At 41.6% G+C, this 19,960-nt stretch overlaps 1 protein-coding gene across 2 annotated transcripts in view; it reads right to left on the reverse strand.

The window, feature by feature from the left end:
• LSP1 (lymphocyte specific protein 1) overlaps positions 1-9,561 on the reverse strand; it is a 65,427-nt gene extending 55,866 nt beyond the window's left edge. Inside the window, exon 1 of one of the 2 annotated variants that reach the window (XM_069965666.1) lies at positions 9,179-9,561. In XM_069965666.1, coding sequence (XP_069821767.1) covers positions 9,179-9,255 — 77 coding nt within the window. In that variant the 5' untranslated portion in view covers positions 9,256-9,561. The remainder of the gene's footprint in view (positions 1-9,178) is intronic. The other variant, XM_069965663.1, reaches the window with a different exon arrangement.
• Between the last annotated feature and the right edge of the window lie 10,399 nt (positions 9,562-19,960).

A 19,960-nucleotide genomic window follows, 5' to 3' on the forward strand; every position in this document is an offset into this window, starting at 1 on the left:
AATCGGCCTGTTTAAAAGGACCAGTGATCCATTAAATACAAAGTAATAAGGTAGTAATAATAGATGCATTTAAAGAAAAAGTACGCTCCTTGTTCCAGATGATGGATGCACACAGCTTCAGGTGGCCCAACACATTTATTGACTTGGGGGCTTTGCACCCATATCAGAAAATATTAACTGAGCAGCAAGGCATATGGTGTATGGGCCTCTCTGTGTACAGGAGCAGGGATTCTTTCCTATGACAGGAGACCCTGCTCCTGACCACGATTCCCCTGAAACATTCCAAAAAATTTAGATCCATGTTGGATCTTATTTGCCCTTCTCTCTTTATCCATAACGTAAGGATTAATATCAGAAGGATAACCCCAGGTAAAGTAGAAAATAGAATGTTAACTGTATAATAAGACTGCAAATAATATTATGCCTTCGGATAGAATTCAATAAGAATATCCGGCATAAATATACGGCAAAAGTCATGTGGCAGAATGGCAATTAATAGGAGTTATGTACCTTGAGTCATACTGCTTTCTTACAACCAGAGGCAAAACGTAAGGTTCCAGGACCTTAAGGCAAAGTTTTTAATAGGGGCTCCGACTTTTCAGGGTCTGGGAATGGCTGCTACCTTTGTAGCTCTTATAGCTATGTGTATGTAGAAATTACTGGACATATTATATTGATATGGATGCATCTCAAGAGTGCTGTCATATTAAATGTCTGTTCCAAATTAGGAATTAAAAGTATTATCTCATGTGTATAGAGAAGAATCAAACACCATGAAACACACTGATAGTCAAAGTGGATCTAGTTGATTCCAAGATGGCAACCAGTATATATATCCAAAGGGCGGGTGTTCTACTAAAGCTTGCGTCAGTACTTTATTGGCTTACAGGTACGAAAAGAGTTACTTGCATAGCACCAGTATTTACTTACATAAGCTTTCAGGAATGTAAACATCTCTACGTGTTTAGAAGGTCAGCGCCATATTGTAATGGCTTCACTCAATATACAAAATATGACATCCTGAACAATACTACTCTTGACTTCCATTAACTTTGATGGGGTGCAATTATCTCTGTAGACCAGAGAACAATGACATGCAAAATTGCAGTAGTAGACTGATGGTTGTAATGCTGTATTCCCAATCTGAAAAGCTATCCCCTAGAACTACAGGAGAACAAGCTGATTAGTGAAGGTCCAACCAGCTGCTACCCCCCAATCACAGGAATGGAGGTAGTTGCTGTCACACACATAGTATACATGTATATTAACCTGAGTATCTGTTGACCATTTACATTATGTATCTGTCAATGTACTTACACCGGCATTAAGGATTTCATGTAACCCATGTGATATGACTCTCTTGTTTATGTCTCTCTATTAATGTCTGTGAAAATGTTGCTTTATTGAGGCATGTCATGTCTATAGTATGTTGAATAAGTTTTTATAGCATAGTTGCAGAAATTGTTTGGTCGCTGTCTAAAGAATGTTAGAAAAGTGCCACATGGCCTAGGTGTGATATATAGGGCAGGTGACATTCTGCTGGCAAGACACCAAACTTGGCAAATATTCAATCCATTCCAGCATATTTCACCGTAGTTAAAAAAGGTAGAAAAAATCTAGAACTCTATTTTCTATTGTCCGTAGACCAGAAGAAGCGCATCATCGCGTGAAACAATTGTAGTCTACCTGTGAGGACATGTTTGCTCCACACTCCCCCCTCCCTGCCTTAATGAAGTAACCTTGAACAAACCAGTCAGAAGACACATACATTTGGTGAGTGCCCGCTTCTTTCTTCTAATGGTTCTTACATTACATTCCTGTTTTAGCAGTGCACCACTGTGAATAGCTGTCCTGACGGTTAGATGGCTACCTGTTTCAACCATGGACCCAGGTGTCGAAGATTTCATGGGTGGTGCTGTCCCCCTCTCCCACTATAGACCTATTTTCTATTGTACTTTATTTCTTTACTCGTTTTTATGCCCCTTTGGAAGGTAAACGATCCGTGGTTTTATTCGAGTATGATAAACCACACTGCTAGACTGTCTGAATGCTGGTGGATAAATGTTCCCATTGACCGCAATTTAAAATTTTAAGCCTTAAATCTTGAATGCAATGAAAACACACACACAGAGCGTGTAATGGACATTTTCCTGCTATTCACATTCTTCCTCCACTTCAGCCCCATTATTGCATTTCTGGCTACTCATTTCCGTCAATCTAGATATCAGCTTTGTGAAGTTTATCTTACAAAGAATAACTGTACAGACATCCAAATAAGACAAAGTGATCAGCTGATAAAATATATTCCTATATCATGGTAGTTCTATGTCTCATGGCATTGTCTGTGACCCCGTCTTCTATTAATAACAGACATGCTGCTGTGCCCAGAGGAGGAATCCCTGGTGCTGAAACTACACCAATATCTGGGTCCATTTTATACTAAACACAACTGGGACAAGTTGTCTGTAAGAGAGGTTGGTTTACATAGTTACATAGTATGATTCAAAAAAGATTGGGAGCCGTATTTTACATTGGATGCCATGGCTATTTTGTGCAACCGTTGTTCACTGAACAGCGGACGCACAATATAGACATGTGACTTTTCTGTGCGGCCGTACAGAACAGTGGCCAGAGTATATACAGAGCGTATACATCGTGGCTGTTGTTTCACTGTCAATAAATAGCGACCAATGTTGCAATCTGCAACAATGGCTGGTATTTATTGAAAATATACATTTTGTAAACAAGGCCTTAATGTACTTCTCATTTCAACAAACTTCTGACATTATAGCCACAAGTCATAAGTCTGTATCGGTGAGGGTCCAGATACTGAGACCCCTGCTAGAATGAAGGGGCAGAAGCACTTAGCAGCATGCGCTCTGCCCCTTCATCTCCGCTCTCATTGCTAATGTAGCAGTGGACGGAATTGGCAGCCTATGGAACGTCTGGTAGAAGCGATTACCGGAAGTTCCATAGGCTCCATTGCGTCCAAGGCTACGTTAGCAGCGAGAGGAAAGATGAAGGGGCAGAGGGCATGCTGCTAAGTGCTTCTGCCCCTTCATTCTAGCGATCAGCAAGAGTCTCAGCACCGATACAAACTTATGACATGTGGCTATAATATTTCAAAAGTTTGTTGAAATGATAGGTACAATTTAACTCTACTGTGGGAAGAGCATAGATTAGATTTTGGAGATGTTGGAGGTGTGGTCTATTTAAGGGTGTATTCCCATGAGACCTTTCTGTGACAGTTTTTGTTCTGGTTAAATTCCACAGTTTTCGCAGCACTCCCTTATTTGAAAAAATGCCAAAAAACAAGTCATGTAAATACACCCTCTTCGTGGAGCATACATCTTAAAAAGAAAAAAAAAAAAAAAAAAAAAAAAAAAAAATATATATATATATATATATATATATTATTTATTTTTTTAACCAGAAATCATATATTGCAACTTTTTATATTCTGACATATTGACCAGTGCTAAACATGCTATCTATTTATTTTCCAGAGTTTATTTTACTGCGCTTCACAAAAAGTATAAAATTGTAATTTTTGAAATATTTTGTGTCTCTTTTATTATTTTGATAAATTCTTTTTAGTTTTAGGAGAAACAGTCCACACGCCTTTATATCTTCCCGGGGTGTACAAAGTGGTGTTAATTTTAGGATCTTGTTAGAAATAGGAGCCTGGGTGACCTTTTATGGAGTCAGGAAAGGCTTTGCTTCCTTTAACATCTTTTTAACTTACTGTTTGTCAGCAGAAAATAAAGTGTTATCCACCACTGGGAACATGGCTCTCAAGTAGCCATATAGAAGCAGCTAAGTAGTATGGCAATAATTTTTTAATGAAACCATTGCTTCATCTAATATGAAAAGAAACTTCCTGCATATGTTTCGAGGGGAGTCATAACAAGGCACCACACATATTCTGTTTTATGGCCATGTTTAAGTTGTTGGTTGAAATCCTCTTTATATTGGCCAAACAAAAACAGAATATTGAAAAGAAAAGTTTGCTGTTCCAAATCTGAGTGCTACTGTCACTTTAAAACTTGCCAGATAGACAGGTCAAAGGTTTTGATTGGTGTTCGCAACTGATCGCTTAACTTTTTTAAAGGCAAAAATCCAATAGATTTTCTAGTTAATAAAACACAAGGGCATGCATAACATAGAAGCAGCCCTTATTGCTTCTATCGAGCTCTTGGAGAGAGGGATCTAGGCAGGATTGGTTGCAATACTTTTTAATGGGCATGCCCTACAAAACCAGCAAACAAGTATAAAATGTATAGACAACTGACCTGACCGTATAAATGAGGGGAGTGGGATAGGTGACAAGTCCTTCTACTATATGGGTAGCAGAGTGGTATTGTTAACCAGCACCAGTAGGAGGCTCTAATTTAATATTTGCCAGAATGCATCCTCTCTGCTTTACATTATTCTAATAGACAGATTTCCAATGATTTTTATAATATGCAAAATATTTAAAGGGGTTGGCCATTTTATAGTAAAAATATTCAGTATACAGTATTAGTAACTGTACTCACTGCAATTACTGACAGCAGCTCCCTGTGTACCTCATAGAGCTAAAATCAGACTCCCCTCCTCCAGGCTGAGCTGCCCTGCTCTGTGGTGAGTCTGTCCATAAGATGGCTGAGATGGAGGATTATGTGACTATGCCCCGCCCCCAAGTGTCCAACACTGAGTCTGTATATGCTTATGGTGGACACTGGGAGGTGGGACATAGTCACATGCTCCTCTATGTCAGCCATCTTATGGACAGAATCACCACAGAACAGGGCAGCATCTCCTGAAGGAGGGGAATCTGATATTAGTTATATGAGGTACACAGGGAGCTGCTGTCAGTATATACAATGAGTACACTTACTAATACTGCACATTGAACAATTTTACTATAACGTGGCCAACCCCTTTAACATTTAAACATTCATTATTACTTGGGTAGAGTTATTAGGGTGTCTATAGTTTTCAATGTAAATACAGCAAATAGTTTAGAAATAAGAAAATAGGCAATAGGGTAAAAAAAAAAAAAGTGTACTCATCCCTCAGCTTGCCTCCTGCCCAGCACTGCTGCTGCTTTGGCTTCTCCTCCTCCTTCTCTGTGCTCCTTGTTGCATTTATTACATGGAATGATATCTGTCCATATTGGCCAGATTCGGTGTAATAGGGCCCTAAGTATATTTTTTTTTATGTGTCCTCTCATTCAGTGTAATTTTATGAAGAGCCAGGAATACCCCTTTGATGTACTTGCCATTCTTGAACCACCATTTAGTTAAGTCCCAAATTGCTGGGTTTTGGTCACTCTTACAAAAAAATGGAACTAAAAAGTGACCAAAACTTTCCAAAAAGTACCAAAAAATTTGACCTATAGGAACAAGAAACCCCTCAAAAGACCTTACACAGGTCTGTCCACAGAAAAATAAAAAAAAGGTCATGGTTGACAGAATATAATGACACAAACCAGCAAAGGCAGCAAAACGTGAAAAGTCTAGTATCACTATAATTATACTTAACCACAGAATAACAGTCATTTTTACTGAACGGAGAACACTATAATGATGAAACCTGTATTATTCAATATATTATATGATATGTTTAATGGTGCTTGTCAAGCTAAAAAAAAAAAAAAGCCCTCGTAGCTAGGTCAACAGGAAGGTTTAGGTACTTTCCATAACTGTAGCCTCTATAACTGTAGAAGAAACCATTGTCAAAAGTAAAACCTCCAAAAGGAAGATATAAAACTGCTCTGTAGTATAAATGACAAAGTGGAGACTGTTTCTTAATACATGTGAATGTGGAATTAAGCTAATTATCAATGACACATGAACGATTTTTCGATCGTTGCCTGCGATTACACAGGATGATTATGTATAAAATTAGAACGATATAACGATTTTCCACACAATAATCATCCCGTCTAATAGGGCCCTTAGAGGGGGGGCAGCATGTTAATCTTTATATTTTACACATTTTCTCTGTCTAGTTTAGCATTATAAGGCCATTACTATAATTTCCATCAGAAATGTATCATATATCCTGGGAACAGGATCATCTTTTGGCCTTAAACGTACCTGTTGTTTCACATAACTTTTCAGGATAAGCTGCCCTGTGTGTCTACATGGGGAGTAGCACTATATCTGGTCATTCTATAACTTTTATACATTTTAACCAGTTTTCTCCTCTGCAGGCTTGGGCTGGGTTCACACTACGTATATTTGAGGCTGTATGTTTGAGGCTGTATAGCAACCAAAACAAGGAGTGGATTGAAAACACAGAAAGGCTATGTTCACATAATGTTGTAATTGAGTGGATGGCCGTCATTTAATGGCAAATATTTGCTGTTATTTTAAAACAACGGCTGTGGTATTGAAATAATGGAAGTTATTTACCGTTATATGGCGGCCATCCACTCAATTTCAACATTGTGTGAACAGATCCTTTCTGGGTTTTCAATCCACTCCTGGTTTTGGTTGCTATGAGGACCTGACATGAGGACCAAATACAGCCTGAAATATACATAGTGTGAACCCAGCCCTAATCTGTAATTTTCAGTCTGACCTCTATGGTGTCTCCTATACACTGCAGAGACACAGACATGGATCCTGCTCTTCTATGTCTTAATACTCACTCTTAGAAATGGCAGCAGCATGGAGGGCATTATAGAGCAGTAGTAAACAATCCATGACGTACGGTTAGATACTTGTTGCGTAAGCTGGTGAATCCAGCACTTGGGTAAGAGCTAATACTTACTGTTAGCTCTTGTGTAGTCTCATTGCAGTTTCTCTTGTGTGCCACTGCTCTCTCTACAGACTTCACCCCCCATCTTAGCGCCCTATTCCACCGGACGATTATCATTCGCATAATCGTTAACGATTAACGATTTAAAATAACCTCTATTGCGAAAGACCTGAAAACATTCACTCATTTCCATGGAACGATAATCGTTACTTATGACCGTATTTGCGATCGTTTTTCTTCGCTATTTCTTCGCTATTGCGTTCGTATCTATTGAGAATGACTGAACGACGTCTTATTCAATGCGAACGATTTGCAAACGTTTTGCGAACAATAAAAATAGGTCCAGGTTTTATAAAGCGATCAATGATTTCTCATTCGGTCGTTAATCGTTTACTGTATTTCAACCGAACGATTATCGTTTGGATTCGAACAATTTAACGATAATCTGAACGATAATCGTCCGGTGGAATAGGGCCCTTACTCCCAAACCTTCTACTTCATAGATATGTATAGGCAGCATGTAATCCTATCCCATAGCTGCTAGTCCATCTTGCAAACACAGCTCGTAATAGACAAACACAGGTTCTTGATAAGCCCTTCTGTTTCTGTGACATGAGGGTTTATAGTTTGCCTAACAACCCAGTAAATAGTCAAATGGGCGTGAACTTAACGTTTCTAAAGGGAGTAAATATTAGGTAATGGATATGATTATATAGTCAAGGGGTATGTTTTAGGAATACACCCCCTAAATATAAAACATTCATATGCCCACACAACCTGATAGTCACTCTCATAATTCAAATTACGTTCACACCCATCTGACTATTGACTAAATTGTCAGACAAACTATAAACCAAGATATCTAGGAACGGAAGGGCATATTAAGAAACTGTAAAAAGATGTGTAATCAGGACACCATCAGCGATTTCATGAGTGTAACACCTCATTTTGGGGGAGGGGGGATTAGCTACAGGCCCCCTTTAAGGCTGCATTTGTGCTTACAAAATATTTTAGATAGGAAATAAAATTGATACGCCACCAAAATATAATATCAATGACATTTTGACAGTGTGGCCATCTATTCTAACAACATGCTGCAAGATAATGTACAGTCTTACTAGGCAAATACCATCTAGATATGTGATATGTGAGCAGAAAGATAGACATTTGCTGAATTTGTCTCAGCTCCTAGGTGTGAATGCAAAACCTGTGAAAGGGCCCCTAATACTAACACTCATTTCTATATAGGACAGGGACCTTTGGTCTGCCTCAAGCATCAGGACCAAGATGTGACTGCTACCTCTATGTCCATGCTTTACTATACTATCACAATTTGTGCACAACTCTTTCACAGTTTAAAAAAAAATAGATAGATAGATAGATAGATAGATAGATAGATAGATAGATAGATAATAGATAGATAGATAGATAGATAGATAGATAGATAGGAGATAGATATCTAATAGATAGATAGGAGATAGATAGATAGATAGATAGATAGATAGATAGATAGATAGATAGATAGATAGATAGATAGGAGATAGATAGATAGATAATAGATAGGAGATAGATGATAGATAGATAGATAGATAGATAGATAGATAGATAGATAGATAGATAGATAGATAGATGGAAATTTTTCTATTTGAAGAACATTGTAGACCCTCTACATCTGTGATCCGCCCAAATTCCAAGATGCACCTGTTGATGGAATGCAATCATAGCTTGTGGCCGGCCATTAATACTTATAATCCACAGGCTCCAAGAGATAAGTGGAATGCTAGACAGAGGAAAACCACGTCTCAGTATTAGAGAAGCATTAATTCCCATAATATAGAAGTTACCTTGCTTTTCCCTGTAATTTTACTTTCCAAGGAGTGAAAACCTTACGCTGTATTTTAGCATTCTAAAGCTTTTAGACTAGTGTGTTATTCTGCCAGGACCACATGGACGCATCACATTGTGCTCAGCTGTTCCACTAACAAGTGGCATAAGTCTGTGCTTGTGGTGGATCTACGCGTTGGCGCTTTGCACGAAAAGCATTTGGAATTGCTTTCATTCCTCTGTCATCTAACATCCGACACATCCAGATTATAATTGTCTGGATGAGCTTCCATTAAATTTGGCACACACCATCTCCCAGGCCTGAAATTCGGGATACAGATGTAGCAGAGCTGAGTATTTTGCAATGATGCAGTTTATCATCCTCATCCTCATATGGCAATATGTTATCTATGTCTTTAAAAGATGCGGAAAAGAAAGATGCAGTCACAAAGAGATTAGAACCAATTCAGCTCTGCTACATCGGTTGAAGAATAGCAGCCATGCCCTGTATCACTATATCATTGCGCATACATAAGATGACTTTTTTCTTTTTTTTATAAATCATGGACTATGCCAAATAGAGGTAAAGTCTTTTTTCTCTCACCTTTCGGTCTCCTCCAGTTTTTCTTGGAATGTCTCATCACAAGCTTCTGATCTCTGTGTGTCTTCATTGTCTGACATCTTGTCCTGTCGCAGTCAGCGTGTGGCTATGTAGCAGTGTTAGACTGTGTGTGAGGGTGTGGCAGTGTGCACGCGTCTTACGATCCAGATGTGTGTGTGATAGGGGTGTTTGCAAATTTGATTTCTTTTTTTTTTTTTTGTCTTCCGTGCAGCCAATTCTCAGTGGGGTGTGCCTGCTGTGTAGCTGTGGAAGCTTTGGCTCTTGGATGTATTGTCTTACTCCTTGCTTCTTTTCTTAGGATATTACTAAAGCTTACGTGTTGTGCTATGCTACAGCGCAAATCTCTCCTTTCTTCTTTCCTGTGTTGTGTCACATTGTGTTGGCTCCTTCTCTCCCCCCCCCCCCCCCCATCGTACCATTCTACAGGATGTGGTTTGTGGACATATTATACTTCTGTATTTCATATTGCACAGCTCACAGGATGCTAATCAGCCAGATACAAAGAGATGGCTGACAGGCCAGTAATTCTGGGCAGATTCTATGGACTGTACTATAGACAATTCTGCTTTATCCTGATTTCTTCTGAACAGTTGTGACCTAGCAGGGGCATGCCGGGCATGCTGTGAATACACGTATACATGCTGCAGGGCTTTCTGCAGACTGTCAGCTCTGCACAGAAGTATCATTTCCTGCCTCAATATCCTATAGCTGCTTGCAGTGAATACACATTTCTAGAGCTGCTGTTTATTCTGCCATCAGCTGCAAACATTCAGGCTATAAAATGTATGCAGGTAGAAGGTGTTACGCTGAGAATTTCCACAAAGGAACTTATATAGACAAAAAAAAAAATCAATATGGTTCCTTTCTTCTATAGCTACTAGTCATCGACTATAAAGGAAAGCTCAGATTTTTGCTGTCCTTAATTTGTCCAAGCTTTTCTGTTGAGCCCTGGAAATTAGTTCAAGGGTTTTACTGGTAGATTAAAACTATATATATGCAGTGGTACCTTGGTTTAAGAATAACTTGGATTGAGAGCATTTTGCAAGAAGAGCTCACAGTTTTTCAAAATTGTGACTTGGTTTAAGAGCATTGTTTTGGTTTAAGAGCTCCCTGTACTGGGTGGGAGGGACTGGGGGAGGGGCATGGTCTGCATAGTGTGATCTACAGCACAGTACTCTGACCCAGTAAGTCTCCCTCACCTTCCAAATCATGGCGGATCCACTTCAGGCTGGGGCTTGCATCAGAGGACAGGACTGTGGAGGTAATCTCTTCATAGCTGTAACCCCTCTCTCCTCAGACAGAGAGTGCTGCATGTATGTGCCCACATATGCCCTGCTCATTTCTTCATGCTCCCTGCAGTCTCTATCAGCTCTTGTGTTTCCTATCCTCTCCATTCCTGCTATAATGTGCCCGCACTTACACTCAGCTAAAAACACTGCTGCTATAATGTGCCTGCGCTCACACTCAACTATACACAATGCTGCTATAATGTGTGTGCACTTACACTCCTCCATTCACACTGCTATATAGAAAGGTGTCTGTCACTGTCCCCCTGCACAGCTCTATGATTCTCACATCCATGCTTAACACATCCCTTCCCCATTGCTGTTATGTGACCACACAGACCTCTGACAGCAGCCGTGCTTCTCTATATATTAAAGGACACCTACAACTCTGCAATTGCAACTCAGCAATTAAAACACATTACAAAGTTATCTAACTTGTGTTTTATTTACCCTTTTGCCCCCTCTTCCTATCCCCCCCCCCACGAAACCTCCTTAAACACCCACTCCACTCCAAAATAGGGATGGTCCAAACCGAGTTTGATTCGGGTTCGTACGAACCCGAACTCTCGGTAATGATTCCCGCTGTCTGCCCGTTCCGTGCAGCGGGTGGATCCAGCGGGAGGACCGCCTGGAAAACTGGGATACAGCCATAGCCATAGGCTGTATCCCAGTTTTCCAGGTGGACCTCCCACTGTATCTGCCCGCTCCACGGAGCGGGCAGACAGCGGGAATCTGATGCCGAGCGTTCGGGTTCGGACCATCCCTACTTCAAAAGTATTAAAATACACACTTACCTGTTCCCTGTCGACCACGGCCGGCACCATCTTGTGTCTATGACTCTTTCACAGAGGGAGGCTAGCCTTACTAGTATCCCTCAGTTAGGCCAGCCCCCCTCTACTACGTTGTCATATAATGCACGGCCTGAGTGGACCGGAGCTGCAAACGCAGGAAAATCAACCGAAGATGGACCCAGGAGTGATGGAAAGTATAAAAAAATGTGTTTGTCATTGTTGTTTTGGAATCAGGGTATAAATATGAAAAAAAAATCACACCTAAATTTCTCACCACATCAGTGTTACTGCTACTCCTGTGTCCCCTGACAGAAATGCTATTATGATTTCCCATTACCCAATCAATGGCCTCTGTTTCTGCTCTTCAAAATTACCATTTTGATTCTGCCTACAGTCCAGTAATGCCACCTCAAAGTATATCAGCTCTTGAGATGGAAATGTCTTCCAATGCATCGTAGAGGCATATCTTCCAGTTAATGATCTCTCATCAAGAGATACACTACCCAAAAGAAGCCTCTGAGAGCCTTTTAGGATGCCCTCACAAAAGTGAGGCGTTTTTCAGGCCTCCAAAAAATCCTCGAAAACTGCCAATGTGTTTTTTCCCCATGCATTTGCATTTTCTCCTGGCATTTTTGACTTTATGTGTGAATGATTTTTTTGGTGATTTGGGTATTTTTTGTGTGCTGAACTTTTTTTCCTCTGCTATCACAATGGCGTTTTTGAAACAACCAGAACAATCTCATTGAAGTCTATGGTAGAAAAGACCCCACAGTTTGCCAAAAAAAAGCCACACCCTCAGCATGCTGCATTTTGGAAAAACTGCCAAAGACTCTCAAGAACGCCAGAGAGGAGAGAAAAACGCCACCTCAAAAAAGCCATGTGTGTAAGGCAGATAAACTTCCATTGACCTCCAGCTAACATCTGGACACTGGCATTTTTGAATAAAAGCTCATACACAGTTTTCTGTGTCTTCAGCAGAAAGCAGCAGGCTCAGAACTAGGGTATGGAAAGAATTGTTAGTCTCCATGAGGGGGGATGATTCAACATGTATTTTCAACATATATTACTTAACTGGAATACCCCTATTAGCTTACTGTAACGACTGGGGTCGTGGATCCACTTGACCACTGCTAGCGATGGTGTAAGCCGCATTAGGGAGCGGAGTCTAAGGGGCCACTGGTCTTCGCTGCAAGGCACGATGGAATTTCTGTGGCAGGCGTCCCCCAGGTCGCTACCTCTGGTTTGGCTTGCTATCATGGGATGCTATGGGACAATGCTTAGGAATAGCAATGCAGAGGCTCCAACAAAGGAGCCATGGGAAAGCTGAGCTATATATAGGAACATGCTTCCAATTAGGGGTGCACTGTTCCTTTAAATTTGAGCAAGCTGGCATGTGTGTGTCCAAGGAGGCGAGGGCAGGCACCCTGGCCAGGAATGGATACACAAAGAGCAGAAAGAAGTCAGTCGCCCTAAAGGGCCAAATGCATGGGCGTGCCAAGGCCCTGGCATATGCGCTGCGTTGTCCGCCTAAGCAGTGGGCTGGTGGCAAGGTATACTTTAAACTAGGGTAGAGAAATTACTGAACAGAGTTTCCGATCGCAACTGCCGACAGGCGGGGGTAAGCTCCTTACCTTCGTCCTGTCGGATCGTCAATCTATGTGTAGAGTCTGCTCTCAGGCAGGCTCTATACATAGATCGCCGATAACACTGATTTATGCTATGCTATGGCATAGCATAGATCAGTATATGCAATCTAATGATTGCTTATTTTACAGTGTTAAAAGTGTTAAAAAAAAGTGTAATTAAAAAGTTTTTAAAAGTATTAAAAAAAACCTTATAAACCCCCTCCCAATAAAAGTTTAAAAGACCCCCTTCCCCATAATAAAAATATAAATATAAATAAATAAACATATTACATATTGTAGCGTGCAGAATTGTCTGATCTATTTAAATATAACATTATTGTTTCCGCACAGTGAATGACGTAAACGGAAACAAAAAAAAGAGATCATGGCGCAAAAAATGACACCCAACCAGCCCTGTAGGTAGAAAAATAAAAGCGCTATGGCTGTTATAAGGCGGGGAGGAACATTGCATTAATTTAACCCGGACTTTTGTGCATCAAAGGGCTCTGTCTTGAAGAGGTTAAATGACAGGAACACTTTTAGGCTATGTTCACACAATGTACATTTTATGCAAAGACAGGCTGTTTTTCCAATTAAAATGACCATTCTTTTCACAGTCAATGCAAACAATGGTCGTTGTCTACACAATGCGTTGAATGACGGCCGTTGTTTGCTACGGCCATTGAAACAATTGTACTTTGTGTAAACATAGCCTTAAATTAAAAAGATTACAGAGTTGTATAGCTTACTATTATACAATGATAAAGTGAGCGTCCAGTCCCATGACTACCCTTTAATTCTACTCCCTTGCTTCCAGAGACGAACCCATATTAACCAATCAGGAACTGAAAGCGTGGAAGCAAGTTAAGTAGATTTACCAAACTACATCAAATTACATAACACATGACTTTATGCGATGAATCGCTAACAAAACGGGATCAGCAGCAGTAAACATATCGCTTCTTTATTTCCTGTGAGTTATATATAGCATATATACTGTATATACTGCAGTGGACCCACCTCCTTACCTTTTTCACATCTCACAATCTAATCTGGCTTTACTGTATACTTTTGTCGCCGCTCGCAGCAGTTTTGGCCGTCAGTAAAAGGTGTATGGGGCTCTCCCTACAGTCCACCACCAGATGATGATGATGTTGACGGAGATAGGGGTCAGACGTGAGAAAATCGCAACCCAACCTCTGTGTTCGAAGTGTCGATGACACAACGCAACCTCTGTGTTCTCAGAGACATAAGCAGTCAGAGCACAGGATTGAGAACACATGATTGCTTTGCTGTGCCGAATGATCCTGTGGAGGACAGGAGAGATAGTTGATCAATTTCTGACAGCAGGAGTAGCACAGTCTGTGGAGCTATTTTTCTAAAAAGTACTTAAAACCCCCTAGATCCCATTACAGTCACTAGATGCAACATATGAACAGCTTAGTGCCACTATTGGCGCCAGCTTAGCGCCAGCCGTAATTACTAGGGTGAAGCTAAGTGTCCAAGGGTGTCCCAATGCCACCTGCACTGCGAGATAAAATACATAGACCTTCTGGTTGCTTTGTTCTATCCAGGCTAATTCCTTTGTGTTGTAGATACTGGCCTGCACTTTGTAGAGTGGTTCTTGGCGTGTGCTGGGTTTATCCCCAACTTGTCCTCCTTGGGTAGTGTCTAGCACTGCATAGTAAGTATAGTGGATAGACTACAAAAACTGAGTATCTCTAGCTGCTTCATACACGTGTGTACTGAACTCACTAACACATTCACTGAACTGTCCTGGACAGGAGTCCTGGCAAAGCCAGGCCCTGGCTGAACTGCAGCAGTTACGTCTGCTCTGTGTGTCCTCCTCCCACAAGAATCTGTGTAAGACTGAAACTACACTTCCTCCCACCAAGTGACTACTTCCTACAGGGATATGTAAAAGACCCTGTGAGTGGTGGAAAGGAATGTGTGCAGAGAAGAGAAAGAAAGTGATAGGTTAGAAAAGAAGAGTATCTCTATTGGGCAATAAAATATAATATATGAAAACAGTAACCCCTTGTTTAGTACAGCTGTGAAATAGATAATTTCTAATGGTGAAATAATAAACTACCTTCAATACCACTTAGCTTGGAGAAAAAAGTTTTTTTTCGACAGGTGTGGCATATGAAACACCCATGGTAGGACACGACAAAAGAAACTTCTTCAGCCATTGGTAATCAAATGCTGCACGCTCAGGTTCAGACAAACCCAAGCATGCTTAAAGATCGCTAATCTCTCATTGTGATATTAAATGACACCCTCCATTATCTTCTGTTGGTGTTAATGTCACTGTTGTAAAATGGGTCTGTTATAAATGAAAACCATGGCACTGAAGAATGACTATGGTGCAGGTGGGGTTGGGGTCCAAATGAGCCAAATGCCCCCATAAGAGAAAAGTTGCATACTCACTAAAAGAATCATTGGATATGTTGTGTGTCAATTGCCCCATCCCTTTGTCCTTGTGGAGATAAGCTGCTGTTAGAGGAGGCAGTGGTTTTAATCCCCCCACCGACAACTATTGTATACAATATGTATGACTAGCTTTAAGGCCCTATTATACCAAGCAATATTGTCCGTATTTGGCCGATTATCAGCCGTTACAGCCGTTAATCGCTTGGTATAATAGCTAGTGTTTAAAAGCCAACAATCAGAAGACATGTATAATGTCAGCTGATCCTTGTCTTTCAACATGTTAAAAAAAACTTTAACGATAGCGATGGTGTGTAATAGGAGTGGAGGCAGCAGACCACCACTATCTCCTATGGGCTCCCGGGATCATTTCAAGATTGCCCGGAGAGCCCCTACCTCAACCAACCCCCCCCCCCCATGTAATAGCACCAGCAGCGAGCGGGGAACAAAGAGCAGGCGAGTGCTGATCTAAAAGGTCGTCGCTCGCTTGCTCCTCCTGATTGACTGTAAATGAGTCAACATTTCTCTTTTATAAATGTATCATTTAAAGAGAACCAATCAAATTTAAAAAAATTTTATTTTCTAATTCAATGTAATTATTTATTTAATTAACATTTGTAAATACTTTTATTTATTTTTTCGGCCACGTTTTTGTTTTATTCACTTTTCAATTCACTGTCTCGCGCCGGCTCTTTTCAAAAGAGCCAGCTCGAGACAGGAAGCTCCCGTCATCCACAGCGGCAGCAAGGCCGGCCGCCGCCATCTTGATTACGTCATTTGCGTTCCAGTGGTGGAACGCAAGTAGCGTAATCAAGATGGCGGCGGCCGGGCCAAACAAGAGGAACAGGTATAGTATAAGATACAGACTGCAACAGCAGTCTGTATCTGCATCTATATCATAAAAATCAAAGTCTGTCTGTCTGTCTGTCCTTCTGTCTGTCTGTCTGTCCTCTATAGACTTCCAAACGCCTGAACCGTTTGACCCCAAATTTGGCACACAGATACATGCGGTGCCCGGGAAGGTTATTGCGAAGGTCCCGTCCCCGCCAGATGTACAGGAGGGGAGGGGGAGGGGAAAGAGAGGCGCCCCATAGAGATGAATGGGAAAATCTCACTGCAAACACAGGTGATATTATTAGCTGCAGCAGACACGGCAGTTGGAGCCTTAGCAACCAATAGGATTACTGCTTTCATTTTCACTGGGAGCAATGGTTGCTAGGGAAGCTGCCTCACAACATCCACAGAAATAACTGGTAGACCCCCTACTCCATCTATACAGTACATGTATATACAGGACCCTCTACTCCATCTATACAGTACATGTATATACAGGGCAACCTACTCCATCTATACAGTACATGTATACAGGACCCCCTACTCCATCTATACAGTACATGTATACAGGACCCCCTACTCCATCTATACAGTTCATGTATATACAGGACCCCCTACTCCATCTATACAGTACATGTATATACAGGGCCCCTACTCCATCTATACAGTACATGTATATACAGGACACCCTACTCCATCTATACAGTACATGGATATACAGGACCCCCAACTCCATCTATACAGTACATGTATATACAGGACCCTCTACTCCATCTATACAGTACATGTATATACAGGACCCTCTACTCCATCCATACAGTACATGTATACAGGGCCCCCTACTCCATCTATACAGTACATGTATATACAGGACCCCCTACTCCATCTATACAGTACATGTATATACAGGGCCCCCTACTCCATCTATACAGTAAATGTATATACAGGGAACTACAGGTATACCAAACTGTGACTGGGTAACACTGCCACACCAGACCTGACCAATACCGCCATACTGTGACTGGATAACACTGTCATACCAGACCTGACCAATATCGCCATACTGTGACTGGATAACACTGTCATACCAGACCTGACCAATACCGCAATACTGTGACTGGATAACATTGCCATACCAGACCTGACCAATACCGGCAAACTGTGACTGGGTAACACCGCCACACCAGACGTGACCAATACCGCCACACTGTGACTGGATAACACCATCATATCAGACCTGACCAATACTGCCATACTGTGACTGGATAACACCGCTATACCAGACCTGACCAATACCACCATGCCGTGACTGGATAACACCACCACACCAGACCTGACCAATACCGCCATACTGTGACTGCATAACACTGTCATACCAGACCTGACCAATACCGCCATACTGTGACTGGATAACACCGCCATACCAGACATGACCAATACCGCCATACTGTGAATGGATAACACCGCCACACGAGACCTGACCAATACCCCTATACTGTCCTGGATAACACTGTCATATCAGACCTGACCAATACCGCCATACTGTGACTGGATAACACTGCCATACCAGACCTGACCAATACCGGCAAACTGTGACTGGGTAACACCGCCACACCAGACTTGACCAATACCGCCATACTGTGACTGGATAACACCATCATATCAGACCTGACCAATACTGCCATACTGTGACTGGATAACACCGCTATACCAGACCTGACCAATACCACCATACCATGACTGGATAACACCGCCACACCAGACCTGACTAATACCGCCATACTGTGACTGGATAACACTGCCACACCAGACCTGACCAATACCGCCATACTGTGACTGGATAACACCGCCATACCAGACATGACCAATACCGACACACTGTGACTGAATAACACTGCCATACGGGTAAATACAACCCTGCAGGTATACAGGACACTACAGGTATACAGGACCCCAAAACTATACACTACAGGTGCACGGGACCTCCACAAAACTATATAGTACAGGTATACATGACCTCAAACTTTACACTACAGGTATAAAGGACCCCAAAACTATACACTACAGGTATACAGGACCTCCACCAACTATATACGTCAGGTATACAGGACCTCCACCAACTATATACTACAGGTATACAGGACCCCAAACGATACACTACAGGTATACAGGACCCCAAAACTATACACTACAGGTATACAGGAACTCCACCAACTATAAACTACAGGTATATAGGACCCCAAACTATACACTACAGGTGTACAGGACCTCAAAACTATACACTACAGGTATACAGGACCTACACCAACTCTATAATACAGGTATACAGCACCTTCACCAACTCTATACTACAAGTATACAGGACCCCAAAGCTATATACTACAGGTATATGGGAACTCCACCAGCTATATACTACAGGTATATAGGACCCCAAACTATACACTACAGGTATACAGGACCTCCACCAACTCTATACTATAGTTATACAGGACCCTCAATCTATTCACTACAGGTATACAGGACCCCCGAACTATATACTACAGGTATATAAGACCTCCACCAATTATACACTACAGGTATCCAGGACCCTCAAACTATAAACTACAGGTATACAAGACCTCCACCAACTATACATTACAGGTATACAGCACCACCTATATACTACAGGTATACAGGACCCCCGAACTATACAGTACAGGTATACAGGACCTTCACCAACTGTACACTGCAGGTATACAGGACCTCCCTCAACTATACACTACAGGTATACAGCCCCCCCCAACTACACACTACATTTATACAGGACCCCCCAACTATACACTATAGGTATACAGCCCCCCCAACTATGCACTACAGATATGCGAGACCCCTAAAAATTATACATTGTGGGTATACAGAACCCCTCCAACTATGCACTACAGGTATACACTAATTCCACTGATTAACTCAGATGAAACAATACCTTTAGCTTGGCCTCCTGGGCACCTTAGAACAAATTTAATTAACACACTGACACTTTATACCCGGGCAGCGCCGGGTACATTTTCTAGTTTTGTCTATTTATGAAGATACAGACTGCCTTTGCAGTCTGTATCTTATACTTTACCTGATCCTCTTGTCGGTTGCAGTCTGATGCCGGGCGCCGCCATCTTGAATACGTCACTTGCGTTCCAGCGGTGGAACGCAAGCGACGTAATCAAGATGGCGGCGCCGGCCTTGCTGCAGCAAACAAGAGGAACAGGTAAAGTATAAGATACAGACTGCAAAGGCAATCTGTATCTTCATAAATAGACTGCCTTTACAGTCTGTAGCTTATACTTTACCTGATGCTCTTGTTCGGTGCTGGAAGGCCGGGCGACGCCATCTTGAATACGTCACTTGCGTTCCAGCGGTGAAACGCAAAGTGACGTCATCAAGATGGCGGCGCCCGGCCTTCGTTCAGCAATCAAGAGAATTGGGTAAAGGGATAAGATACAGACTGCACAGGCAGTCTGTATCTTCATAGATAGACTTAGGGAGAGATTTCCTTTGATAATAGGGACAGTGATTTTTAGGTGATTGGTCCTCTTTAAGTTCAGCCTCTACTTTCAGTGTAGTTTGTTGAGCAGACACAGAGGCCTCTGCACACGGCATTGTCTGAGTCATGGGGATGCTATCGATACTGACCACAAAGCAATGAAAGGTTGTACTTCACCTCCATTTCCTCCAGTATTCTGGTTACATTTTCCACCCTTTGATCTGGTAATACTGCAGCTCCGCTCACAGGAACATTGTGTAGCTCTATTATATCTCACATAT

This window comes from Dendropsophus ebraccatus, chromosome 4, assembly GCF_027789765.1.
Source record: "Dendropsophus ebraccatus isolate aDenEbr1 chromosome 4, aDenEbr1.pat, whole genome shotgun sequence".
NCBI classification, from domain to species: Eukaryota; Metazoa; Chordata; class Amphibia; order Anura; family Hylidae; genus Dendropsophus; species Dendropsophus ebraccatus.